Below are 13,635 nucleotides of genomic sequence, written 5' to 3' on the forward strand. Positions count from 1 at the left end.
CCGGGTATGTGGTGGTGGCCCAGGTATGTGGGGGTAGGCTGGGTATGTGGGGGGGTGAACCGTGTATGTGGGGATGGCCCAGGTATGTGGGGGTAGCCCGGGTATGTGGGGAGGGTGAACCGTGTATGTGGGGGGTGGCCCGGGTACCTGGGGGGTGAGCCGTGTATGTGGGGATGGCCCAGGTATGTGGGGTTAGCCCGGGTATGTGGGGGGGTGAACCGTGTATGTGGGGGGTGGCCCGGGTACCAGGGGGATGAGCCATGTATGTGGGGGGTGGCCCGGGTATGTGGGGTTAGCCCGGGTATGTGGGGGGGTGAACCGTGTATGTGGGGGGTGGCTCGGGTATGTGGGGGGTGAGCCGTGTATGTGGGGGGTGGCCCGGGTATGTGGGGGTAGCTCGCGTATGTGGGGGGAGTGAACCGTGTATGTGGGGGTAGACCGGGTATGTGGGGAGGGTGAACCGTGTATGTGGGGGGGGTGGCCCGGGTATGTGGGGGGTGAACCGTGTATGTGGGGGCTGGCCCGGGTATGTGGGGGTAGCTCGGGTATGTGGGGGGGGTGAACCGTGTATGTGGGGGGTGGCCTGAGTATCTGGGGGGTGAACGGTGTATGTAGGGGTGGCCTGGGTATATGGAGAGTGAGCTGTGTATGTGGGGGTAGGCCCGGGTATGTGGGGGTAGCTTGGGTATGTGGGGGGTGAACCGTGTATGTGGGGGTGGCCCAGGTGTGTGGGGGTAGCCCGGGAATGTGGGGGGGTGAACTTTGTATGTGGGGGGTGGCCCGGGTATGTGGGGGGTGAGCCGTGTATGTGGGGGGTGGCCCGGGTATGTGGGGCGCTGAACCGTGTATGTGGGGGTGGCCCAGGTATGTGGGGGTAGCCCTGGTATGTGGGGGGGTGAACTGTGTATGTGGGGGTGGCCCAGGTATGTGGGTGGGTGAACCATGTATGTGGGGGTGGCCCGGGTATGTGGGGGTGGCCCGGGTATGTGGGGGGGTGAACCGTGTATGTGGGGGTAGCCCGGGTATGTGGGGGGGTGAACCGTGTATGTGGGTGGTGAGCCGTGTATGTGGGGGGTGGCCCGGGTATGTGGGGGTAGCCCGGGTATGTGTGGGGGGGGTGAACCGTGTATGTCGGGGGTGGCCCGGGTATGTGGGGGGTGGCCCGGGTATGTGGGGGTAGCTCGGGTATGTGGGGGGGGGTGAACCGTGTATGTGGGGGGGTTAACCGTGTATGTGGGGGGTGGCCTGAGTATCTGGGGGGTGAGCCGTGTATATGGGGGGTGGCACGGGTATGTGAGGGTAGCCCGGGTATGTGGGGGGGGGTGAACTGTGTATGTGGGGGTAGCCCAGGTATGTGGGGGGGGTGAACCGTGTATGTGGGGGGGTGAACCGTGTATGTGGGGGGGTGGCCCGGGTATGTGGGGGGTGAGCTGTGCATGTGGGGGGTGGTCCGTGTATGTGGGGGTAGCTCGGGTATGTGGGGGGGTGAACCGTGTATGTGGGGGGGTGTGAACCGTGTATGAGGGGGATGGTCTGAGTATCTTGGTGGTGAACAGTGTATGTATGGGTGGCCTGGGTATATGGAGAGTGAGCTGTGTATGTGGGGGGTAGCCCGGGTATGTGGGAGGTGAATGGTGTATGTGGGGGTGGCCGAGTATGTGGGGGAGTGAACCATGTATGTGGGGGGGGGATGGTCTGAGTATCTTGGTGGTGAACAGTGTATGTAGGGGTGGCCTGGGTATATGGAGAGTGAGCTGTGTATGTGGGGGGTAGCCCGGGTATGTGGGAGGTGAATGGTGTATGTGGGGGTGGCCGAGTATGGGGGGGGGGTGAAACGTGTATGTGAGGGTGGCCGAGTATGTGGGGGGTGGCCCGGGTATGTGGGGGGTAAGCCGTATATGTGGGGGGTGGCCTGGGTATGTGGGGGGTGAACCGTGTATGTGGGGAGGTGAACCATGTATGTGGGGGGGAGGTGAACCGTGTATGTGGGGGGGTGAACCGTGTATGTGGGGAGGTGAACCATGTATGTGGGGGGGAGGTGAACCGTGTATGTGGGGGGGTGAACCGTGTATGTGGGGAGGTGAACCATGTATGTGGGGGGGAGGTGAACCGTGTATGTGGGGGGGTGAACCGTGTATGTGGGGAGGTGAACCATGTATGTGGGGGGGAGGTGAACCGTGTATGTGGGGAGGTGAACCGTGTATGTGGGGGGGTGAACCGTGTATGTGGGGGGTGGCCTGGATATGTGGGGGGTGAACGGTGTATGTAGGGGTGGCCTGGGTATATGGAGAGTGAGCTGTATACTGTATGTGGGGGTGACCTAGGTATTATGGGGGGTGGGCCGTGTGTGTGTGGGGTGGCCCGGGTATGTGGGGGGTGAGCCATGTAAGTGGGGGGGTGGGCCATGTATGTAGCGGGTGAGCCGTGTATGTGGGGGGTGGCCCAGGTGTATGGGGGGTGGGCTGTGTATGTGAAGGGTTGAGCCGTGTATGTGGGGGGTGGCCCAGGTATGCAGGGGGTGGGCCGTGACATATGGCTCACTTATGACTATACACAGTGTAGTAATTCCTTTTGGGGTTACACAGTAAAATCCCATTTATACCGGCCGATTTCTGCCCGGAAACTAATGCTAATCGACTGTATAGAAGTCGATCTGCGCTCGTTTAATGACCCATAACGATCACTCTGTACTTGTCACTCAACCAGTCCCCAAATCTGCAAATTCCTACTTATGATGGGCAAAACGCCCAATGGCTTTGAGGTCTCCTCCACCCACCATTGATTTATATTATCCTCCTTTACAGACAGAACTTCAGCAGCAGGAAGAGGAGTTTCACCGCGAGCGCCGGGAGAGGGATCGGATCCTTCAGGAGTACAAGCGTCAGGCAGAAGAGAGACGTATGTTCGCTGAGCGCGCGGAAAGAAGAGTAAGTAGCCATTTGTGATCAGCAATCCATACTGCATATAAGCTCCCCCTAGTGGTGGCACTTCACACTTATAATTTTGGCCATAGATTTTCTTGTAGGATCCGCCAACTATCTCATAAGTTTTCTAGCAGGCGAGCGATGGCTCCTGCGAGGTGTCAACATATTCTTAACTTGCACTGTCCCCATTCTTGACTTTTTAGGCTCAGCGTGTGACTTTGCCTGGAGAGGACGCTCCTACCGACATCCAACTGGTATCTAATGGACACGAAGAAGAAAAGGCAATCCGGTCCTATCAGGAGGCTTTTCAGAGGATAAAGGAGGCCACAGGGGTGACAGATACACAGGTGAGAGGCCGCCCTCATCAGGTCACCCACAGATTTTCTATTGAATTCAGTTCTGGGTTCTGGCTGGGTCATTCCAAAACTTTGATCTTTTTCTGGTGAATCCGTTCTTTTGTTGATTTGGAGATCACTTAGAGTGAAATTCCTCTTCATCTTCAGCTTTTTAGCAGAGGCCTGAAGGTTTTGATGCAAAATTGACTGATATTTGGGACTGTTCATAGTTCTCTCCACCTTGACTATTGCCCCAGAATCCAGCCCCAAAGCAGAATTGTTCCTCCACCATGCCTCACTGTAACGGGTCCGGGAGGCGGAACCTCTGAGCTACTATACAAGGGGGCGGCCCTTGTAAGGGAGCGGGTGGCAGTCTCTGGGTGAACGGACAGGGAGTTACGGCAAGTGATCAGGGCAGTCTCTGGGTAAGGGGTAGGTACGACCTGTGATGGCAGAGCCTCCGGGTAGGCTAGCAGGCAGATGGTAGATGTGTGCTCCCAGGTGAGCAAGCGAGAGTCTCTGGAATAGCAGGTGGTCACGGCACGTGACGGCGGAACCTCCGGGCTGGCAGGCAGGTAGGTAACGGAGAAGCGCTCCCAGGTGAGCGGGCAAGAGTCTCTGGAATAGCTGGTGGTCACCGCACGTGACAACGGGACCTCCGGGCTGGCAAGCAGGCAGGTAACGGAGATGCGCTCCCAGGTGAGCGGGCAAGAGTCTCTGAGATAGCTGGTGGTCACAGCACGTGACAACGGAGCCTCCGGGCTGGCAAGCAGGCAGGTAGCGGAGAAGCGCTCCCAGGTGAGCGGGCAAGCTGGTCCATAGACAGACTGACCGGAGTTGTAAGGCAGACCGTCGGACCTCAGGCAAGCAGGCAGGTAGCTGATGTGCGCTCCCAGGTGAGCGGACAAGTTGGTCCTTAGACAGACTGACCGGAGTTGTAAGGCAGACCGTCGGACCTCAGGCAGGCAGGCAGGTAACAAGTATTCAGGCAGGAATCAGGCAGGTAACTAGCAGGAAACTGGCAGGAAACTGGCAGGAAACTGGCAACGGGACCTGAGGGCTGAAGCACAGGTGAGACACAGGTGCAAACAACATTGCTCGGGCACCTCCATTTTGGAGGAGGTGCCTTTTATATGATGAAGTCCTCCGGCCATTGGCCGGGGACTCTTTAGGGCGACGCGCGCGGCCCCTTTAAGAGGAGGGGAGCGCGCGCGCGCGCGCCCTAAGCACAGGGGCCGGGAAGGAGCGCGCGCCGAGAGCAGAGCAGGAGGAGGACGCCGGGACGGAGCGCGCGCTGACAGCAGAGCGGGGAGAGGACGCCGGGCACGGAGCAGAGCGGTGAGGGGAGCAGCGTCCCTGCCTAGCAGAGGGCAGGGACGCCAGCGCTACACTCACTGTGAGTATGGTGTTATTTTAGTGATTCACAGTGTGGGCTTTGCACCTTTTGGAATTCTGGTAAAAAAAATTATCAGTGGATCATCACACATAACACGTTTTCCCACATGCTTTTGTCAGACTTGATGTAGGCTTTGGTAAAACATAGCGGGACTTAGATATTTTTCTCTGTGAGAAAAGGCTTCTGTCTCGCCACCCTACCCACAGGCCTGACATATGAAGAATACAGGAGATTGTTGTCATATGCAGTTCACAACCAGGACTTACCAGAAATTCTTGCACCTTCCTTTAATGTTGCTGTCGGCCTCTTTGCAGTCTCCCAGAACAATTTTCTTCTTGTCTTTTAATCAATTTTTGAGGGACGTCCAGTTCTAAATAATGTCACTGTTGTGAGAAATTTAAGCCACTTCATGATGACGTCTTCACAGTGCTTTATTGTATTTCTAATACCTTGAAAACATTTTTGTTCTCTTTTCCCGACTCATAATTTTTAACAATGAGATCCCTTTGCTGTGTTGTCAGCTGTTGTGGCTTTTGCTGTAAAAATACAACTGAGAAAATGTCAGGAAAATCTTCCTAGAACAGCAAAACTTTATATGGGGATAAGAAGAACCCCTGTAAATGATGGCGGCCGTACACTGACTACTATCTAACATGATCGTAAATGTGATTGGCTAATTCTAAACACAACCACATGCCCAATTCTAAGAGGATGTTCACACTTCTGCAGCCACATTATTTTAGTTTTGTTATTTTTATTTTCCCCCTCAAAGTGATTTCAGGATTTTTTTTCAACAGATTATGGGCGACATTAAAGTCGGGAAAACTTTCTATATGATTCTTCTTGGCATGATTTATTTTTGATTTACTTTTCATATTCACTGTAAGTGGTCAAACCTTTGTGATACTTTGTCCTACTCCCGATAGGGCGGAAGGGAGAGGCTCCTGCTGCAGGAATACAGTATAATTTTATACATATTATCTGATGCAGAGAATATAAATAGTTGACACAAATTGATGAATGCTTTACAAAATAGACACCATGAAAATTAACCTGTTCTCTATATCCTCCAATGATTAGGAAGTGGTGAGACGCTTCATTGCCCAGGGGGAGACCCACAAACACTTGGAAGAGCTGAAGAGCGAGAATGAGCGGACTCTGGTGAGGCTTAAAGAGGAAAAAGAGAGACTGCAGGATGCCTTCCAGGAGCTGAAGTATTCGGGGGAGGCCAAGCTGTCCAGGTACCTATACACACAGGTCAGACAGGTGCTGTGGTTAAAGGGATATTCCTACCATAGTTAGTGATGGCGTATCCTAGGGGTATATCAAGAGCAAAACCCAACATATTCCTGTGTATAAATGGAAAAAGCTTAAAGGTGAGCAGTTTGTTTCGCCCAGTCCGGTCCTCCTTGATACTCGGTCTTGCACGGACACCTCTGGTGCTTACGAGGCCTCCGTCATGACGTTGCAGGGCCTATAAAGCAGCAAACAATCCCAGGATGCCGGGCACAGAAGTGACGACTGTCCTGGTCCAGCTGTTACGGAGGCCACCAAGTGTCTGTCCGAACAAAACCACTTAGCTAGGACCCAGAAAGTGGCCGAAAAAAGACAAACATTCTATGACAGTTGTCAGTTCCCTTCCCCCACACCGCCGGTCATGCACGTCCTGTTATGGCCATTATCCTCCATATTTTTTCCCCCATTGCATTCATTGGTGGGCAACTGAAGAAGGCTGTGATACTTCTGAGTTGGGGCCCTGATGGTGGCCCCATATTGCTGTAGATGTGTAGAATAGTTTTTAGAAATATCCAGACCTTACGCCATGTTTTACTAGTCATGTCCGATGTTCATCAACCGCAGCGGTCAGCAGATTTTAGAAGAGCTTCAAGCTCATCTACAGAAGGAAGAGAAGAGACAAGAGAAGAATAAGGAGGAGCTGGAGAAGATGACCAAAATTTTGGTGGCAGCAAAGTCTGGAGTGGAGCACCTGTCTACCAAAGTGCAGCATGTCAAGGTGGTGAGTACTCAGATATGGAGGGGAGCAAAACAAGCAAATAGAAAGTGCAGAATTCAACTGGTATGTGTTTACAACTATTATTCTCTTTTATCAGCCCAGGAGCCATTTTCCTGCAAAGGATCTGTCTTCTCAGTCAGATGAGTATGTCCTGGATGTCCTGGACACCACCGACCAAAAGCTGCAGAAACTCCTGGAGGAGTTAGACGGGCAGAACATTGGAGAGATCCTAAGGCAGATGGAGGAGGAGGAGGTAAGACGAAGCGTCTGGAGAAACCTAGATGGATGACATTCTGTCAAAAGAGCCACCTTGCACAGTGTCGCTTTGTAGGAAAACCTTACTGATATATACAGTACAGACCAAAAGTTTGGACACACCTTCTCATTTAAAGATTTTTCTGTATTTTCATGACTATGAAAATTGTACATTCACACTGAAGGCATCAAAACTATAAATTAACACATATGGAATTATATACTTAACAAAAAAGTGTGAAACAACTGAAAATATGTCTTATATTCTAGGTTCTTCAAAGTAGCCACCTTTTGCTTTGATGACTGCTTTGCACACTCTTGGCATTCTCTTGATGAGCTTCAAGAGGTAGACACCGGAAATGGTTTTCACTTCACAGGTGTGCCCTGTCAGGTTTAATAAGTGGGATTTCTTGCCTTATAAATGGGGTTGGGACCATCAGTTGTGTTGTGCAGAAGTCTGGTGGATACACAGCTGATAGTCCTACTGAATAGACTGTTAGAATTTGTATTATGGCAAGAAAAAGGCAGCTAAGTAAAGAAAAACGAGTGGCCATCATTACTTTAAGAAATGAAGGTCAGTCAGTGCGAAAAATTTTGAAAACTTTGAAAGTGTCCCCAAGTGCAGTTGCAAAAACCATCAAGCACTATAAAGAAACTGACTCACATGAGGACCGCCCCAGGAAAGGAAGACCAAGAGTCACCTCTGCTTCTGAGGATAAGTTTATCCGAGTCACCAGCCTCAGAAATCGCAGGTTAACAGCAGCTCAGATTAGAGACCAGGTCAATGCCACACAGAGTTCTAGCAGCAGACACATCTCTACAACAATTGTTAAGAGGAGACTTTGTGCAGCAGGCCTTCATGGTAAAATAACTGCTAGGAAACCACTGCTAAGGACAGGCAACAAGCAGAAGAGACTTGTTTGGGCTAAAGAACACAAGGAATGGACATTAGACCAGTGGAAATCTGTGCTTTGGTCTGATGAGTCCAAATTTTTTGGTTCCAACCATCGTGTCTTTGTGCGACGCAGAAAAGGTGAATGGATGGACTCTACATGCCTGGTTCCCACCGTGAAGCATGGAGGAGGAGGTGTGGGGGTGCTTTGCTGGTGACACTGTTGGGGATTTATTCAAAATTGAAGGCATACTGAACCAGCATGGCTACCACAGCATCTTGCAGCGGCATGCTATTCCATCCGGTTTGCGTTTAGTTGGGCCATCATTTATTTTTCAACAGGACAATGACCCCAAACACACCTCCAGGCTGTGTAAGGGCTATATGACCAAGAAGGAGAGTGATGGGGGGGCTACGCCAGATGACCTGGCCTCCACAGTCACCAGACCTGAACCCAATCGAGATGGTTTGGGGTGAGCTGGACCTCAGAGTGAAGGCAAAAGGGCCAACAAGTGCTAAGCATCTCTGGGAACTCCTTCAAGATTGTTGGAAGACCATTTCCGGTGACTACCTCTTGAAGCTCATCAAGAGAATGCCAAGAGTGGTCTGAAGTTGGGACCCGGTCCTATTTGTCTACCCTTTTATATGCATTACTTCAACTTTGATATACAGTAAGGTTTTTAATATAGACAGTGTAGGTACCGTCCCAATTTAGGGTCACCTTGTCGCTGGTGGGACGGCTTGTATACTTTTTTTGATCAAAAATAGTTCACTAAGTACCCTATATTTAATATGCAACTTTGCTTTACATTTATATATAATGATGGTAGGGTATGAGATATATTTTTTGTCTTTTGTAGGTTTTGCTTCTTTTTGCAAGAGTGTGCAAAGCAGTCATCAAAGCAAAAGGTGGCTACTTTGAAGAACCTAGAATATAAGCCATATTTTCAGTTGTTTCACACTTTTTTGTTAAGTATATAATTCCACATGTGTTAATTCATAGTTTTGATGCCTTCAGTGTGAATGTACAATTTTCATAGTCAAGAAAATACAGAAAAATCTTTAAATGAGAAGGTGTGTCCAAACTTTTGGTCTGTACTGTATATACACTGCTCAAAAAAATAAAGGAACACTCAAATAACACATCCTAGATCTGAATGAATGAAATCTTCTCATTGAATACTTTGTTCTGTACAAAGTTGAATGTGCTGACAACAAAATCACACAAAAATCAGCAATGGAAATCAAATGTATTAACCAATGGAGGCCTGGATTTACTGAAAATGAAAGTGGAAAAACACACTACAGGCTGATCCAACTTTGATGTAATGTCGTTAAAACAAGGCAAAATGAGTCTCAGTATTGTGTGTGGCCTCCACGTCCCTACAACGCCTGGGCATGCTCCTGATGAAGTTGCAGATGGTCTCCTGTGGGATCTCCTCCCAGACCTGGACTAAAGCATCCGCCAACTCCTGGACAGTCTGTGGTGCAACGTGACGTTGGTGGATGGAGCGAGACATGATGTCCCATATGTGCTCAATTGGATTCAGGTCTGGGGAACGGGCGGGCCAGTCCATAGCTTCAATGCCTTCATCTTGCAGGAACTGCTGACACACTCCAGCCACATGAGGTCTGGCATTGTCCTGCATTAGGAAGAACCCAGGGCCAACCACACCAGCATATGGTCTCACAAGAGGTCTGAGGATCTCATCTCGGTACCTAATGGCAGTCAGGCAACCTCTGGCGAGCACATGGAGGGCTGTGCGGCCCTCCAAAGTAATGCCATCCCACACCATTATTTACACACTGCCAAACCGGTCATGCTGAAGGATGTTGCAGGCAGCAGATCGCTCTCCACGGCGTCTCCAGACTCTGTCACGTCTGTCACATGTGCGAAGTGTGAACCTGCTTTCATCTGTGAAGAGAACAGGGCGCCAATGGCGACTTTGCCAATCCTGGTGTTCTGTGGCTAATGCCAAGCGTCCTGCACGGTGTTGGGCTGTGAGCACAACCCCCATCTGTGGACGTCGGGCCCTCATACCACCCTCATGGAGTCAGTTTCTAACCGTTTGTGCAGACACATGCACATTTGTGGCCTGCTGGAGGTAATTTTGCAGGGCTCTGGCAGTGCTCCTCCTGTTCCTCCTTGCACAAAGGCGGAGGTAGCGGTCCTGCTGCTCGGTTGTTGCCCTCCTACGGCCCCCTCCACGTCTCCTGGTGTACTGGCCTGTCTCCTGGTAGCGACTCCAGCCTCTGGACACTACGCTGACAGACACAGCAAACCTTCTTGCCACAGCTCGCATTGATGTGCCATCCTGAATGAGCTGCACTACCTGAGCAACTTCTGTGGGTTGTAGAGTCCATCTCATGCTACCACGACTGTGAAAGCACAACCAACATTCAAAAGTGACCAAAACATCAGCCAGAAAGCATTGGTACTGAGATGTGGTCTGTGGTCCCCACCTGCAGAACCACTCCTTTATTGAGGGTGTCTTGATAATTGCCAATAATTTCCATCTATTGTCTATTCCATTTGCACAGCAGCATGTGAAATTGATTGTCAATCAGTGTTGCTTCCTAAGTGGACAGTTTGATTCCACAGAAGTTTGATCTACTTGGAGTTATATTCTGTTGTTTAAGTGTTCCCTTTATTTTTTTGAGCAGTGTGTATATACTGTAACTCCAGACCCAAAGGCTGTGTTTGGTATTACTGCTCATCTGCATTGAAGTGATTAGGTTTTCTGCATTGCGGGATAAGATTTATATACCATGGAGGTGTGAACACATTACCTTTTATCTCCAGTTCCAGGCTTCCATCGAGGGCAAACTTCCAGCTTTTAACGTTCGCATCCCGCTGCCGGCACTGGCCAAGCAGGACACATTTGATGGTACGTGGGGAGCCAGCAACTCTTGGGTAGTGAATATTTTTATTTTTGGCGGCTCACTACATGTTAATATTTGTCTACAGATGATGAGGACAGCGGAGAGGACGAAGGCGATGTGGTGACACGCGCCAGTCTAAAGAAACAGTCCCAGCAAATCATAGAGTCTAAGACCAAAAGAAAGGCCCGGCCCAAGAAGAAGAAGGGGAAGCAGTGAGGGATAGCGGTGACACGCCAGTCCTGTTAGAGATACACCTGACATAACTATGTCTACACTCAACAACCCAATCTACTTTGTACAACTGTCCTGTTTCCTAGATCTACAATCTTCTGCCAGTCCTGTTTCCTAGATCTACAATCTTCTACCAGACTTTTTCCTAGATCTACAATCTTTTACCAGTCCTGTTTCCTAGATTTACAATCTTCTACCAGTCCTGTTTCCTAGATTTACAATCTTCTACCAGTCCTGTTTCCTAGATCTACAATCTTCTACCAGTCCTGTTTCCTAGATCTACAATCTTCTACCAGTCCTGTTTCCTAGATCTGCAATCTTCTACCAGACTTTTTCCTAGATCTACAATCTTTTACCAGTCCTGTTTCCTAGATTTACAATCTTCTACCCGTCCTGTTTCCTAGATCTACAATCTTCTACCAGTCTTGTTTCCTAGATTTCTTTTACCTATCCTGTTTGCTAGATGTACAATAACCTACCAGTCATGTGTCCTAGATATAGAATCATCTAGCAGTCCTGCTTCATAGATCTACAATTGTCTACCTGTCCTGCTCCATAGAACTACAATCGCCTGCCTGTTCTGATTGATACATCTACAATCTTCTATATGTCTACCTGCCTTATTTTATAGGACTAGGCTTATCTACCTGATTAGGCTCTCATCTTCCTGACTTGCTTAGGGTTAATCATCTACCTGTCCTGTTTCCTAGATCTACAATCTACTATTAGTCCTGTCTCCTATATTTACAATCATCTGCCTGTCCTTCATAGATTTACAATCATGTCCTGCTTCGGAGATCTACAATCATTTACCTGTCCTGATCCATAGATTTACAATCATCGACCTGTCCTGATTCCTAGGTTTACAATCATGTCCTGCTACATAGATCTACAATCGTTTACCTGTCTTGCCTCATAGATCTGCAATCATCTACCTGTCCTGCTTCCTAAATCTACATTCATCTACCTGTCCTGCATCCTAGATGCACAATCATCTACCTGTCCTGCTTCGTAGATCTACAATCGTCTACATGTCGTAGCCTCTTTCAGTCCCCCCCTTGCCGGCCACCACTGTCTGCACCCCATGTCAGCCCCCTTCCCTCTCTGTAAGTGGCGCAGACAGGGGGGCAGAGGATCAGACTCTGACTTCTCATGACGCTGCCAAGATCAGAAGTGTTGTGGGAACAGCTGCTTTGTGACGTTATCCTGAGACATGAGCGAGGCTGAAATGTGACCTCTTATGTTTTCCCTATAACAAATAAATAAAAATTCTCTAAAAAACCCTGTCTCTCTCCCTGCGTTAATAACCATAGAGGTCCTGTGTCTCATGTGCCTTGGACTTTTCCACCAGATATCGCTTGCAGCCAAGCGAAAGCAAGACAGAGATGTGCGTGACATGGCCGTCACCAGACTCTGAGGATCCTACACAGTGACTGCATACACAGACCCAGCTACACAGATAGTGGCAGAGGTCAATTCCCAAAGAATAACTCAGATACTTCTGGGCCTCTTTGCTCAGAAGTGGGGATGATTATTAGATGTCACCTATGTATTGTATTTCACTTCCTAAAGCAGTAGATTGTGCTTCAGAGCTGTCCTCCTCTCGGCAATTAGGAACATGAAGTTGCAACCAAACTTAGCCATTTTTTTAATTATGAAGCGCTGCTCCGTGTCACCGGATCATCAAGCATGTAAGCAACTCAACTCATTCCTGCGCTCAATATTCCCATTCATTTGTCCATGTCTCGTACACTTTTACAAGGATTGTCGTTGTTACACCAGTGTGTACCCTGTATCCTCTTATTACAGTAACCCGGCTCCTGATCCTTTTATTACCCTGTAACCTATTATTACAGTAACCCGGCTCCTGATCCTCTAATTACCGTAACCCGGGTCCTGAGCCTCTTATTACCCCTGTAACCTCTTATTACAGTAACCCGGCTCCTGATCCTCTTATTACCCTGTAACCTCTTATTACAGTAACCTGACTCCTGATCCTCTTATTACCCTGTAACCTCTTATTACAGTAACCCGGCTCCTGATCCTCTAATTACCGTAACCCGGGTCCTGAGCCTCTTATTACCCCTGTAACCTCTTATTACAGTAACCCGGCTCCTGATCCTCTGATTACCCTGTACCCCCTTATTACAGTAACCCAGCTCCTGATCCTCTTATTACCCTGTAACCTCATATTACAGTAACCCGGCTCCTGATCCTCTCATTACCCTGTAACCTCTTATTACAGTAACCCGGCTCCTGATCCTCTTATTACCCTGTAACCTCTTATTACAGTAACCCGGCTCCTGATCCTCTTATTACCCTGTAACCTCTTATTACAGTAACCCGGCTCCTGATCCTCTTATTACCCTGTAACCTCTTATTACAGTAACCCGGCTCCTGATCCTCTTATTACCCTGTAACCTCTTATTACAGTAACCCGGCTCCTGATCCTCTTATTACCCTGTAACCTCTTATTACAGTAACCCGGCTCCTGATCCTCTTATTACCCTGTAACCTCTTATTACAGTAACCTGGCTCCTGATCCTCTTATTACCCCTGTAACCTCTTATTACAGTAACCCGGCTCCTGATCCTCTGATTACCCTGTAACCTCTTATTACAGTAACCCGGCTCCTGATCCTCTGTTTACCCTGTAACCTCTTATTACAGTAACCCAGCTCCTGATCCTCTTATTACCCTGTAACC

General features: G+C 49.3%; 1 protein-coding gene across 2 annotated transcripts in view; it reads left to right on the forward strand.

Moving 5' to 3' along the window:
- Positions 1-12,211, forward strand: part of ODAD3 (outer dynein arm docking complex subunit 3) — a 47,897-nt gene extending 35,686 nt beyond the window's left edge. For both annotated transcript variants that reach the window (XM_073654272.1, XM_073654273.1), the window contains 7 exons: positions 2,805-2,927; positions 3,128-3,271; positions 5,736-5,896; positions 6,516-6,672; positions 6,767-6,922; positions 10,620-10,704; positions 10,785-12,211. In XM_073654272.1, the coding sequence (XP_073510373.1) occupies positions 2,805-2,927; positions 3,128-3,271; positions 5,736-5,896; positions 6,516-6,672; positions 6,767-6,922; positions 10,620-10,704; positions 10,785-10,915 (957 nt within the window). In that variant the 3' untranslated portion in view covers positions 10,916-12,211. The remainder of the gene's footprint in view (positions 1-2,804; positions 2,928-3,127; positions 3,272-5,735; positions 5,897-6,515; positions 6,673-6,766; positions 6,923-10,619; positions 10,705-10,784) is intronic.
- The last annotated feature ends 1,424 nt before the right edge of the window (positions 12,212-13,635 follow it).

The sequence above is a fragment of the Phyllobates terribilis genome, unplaced genomic scaffold (genome assembly GCF_046119375.1).
Source record: "Phyllobates terribilis strain yellow unplaced genomic scaffold, ASM4611937v1 Scaffold_11__3_contigs__length_659146591, whole genome shotgun sequence".
In the NCBI taxonomy this organism is placed as follows: Eukaryota; Metazoa; Chordata; class Amphibia; order Anura; family Dendrobatidae; genus Phyllobates; species Phyllobates terribilis.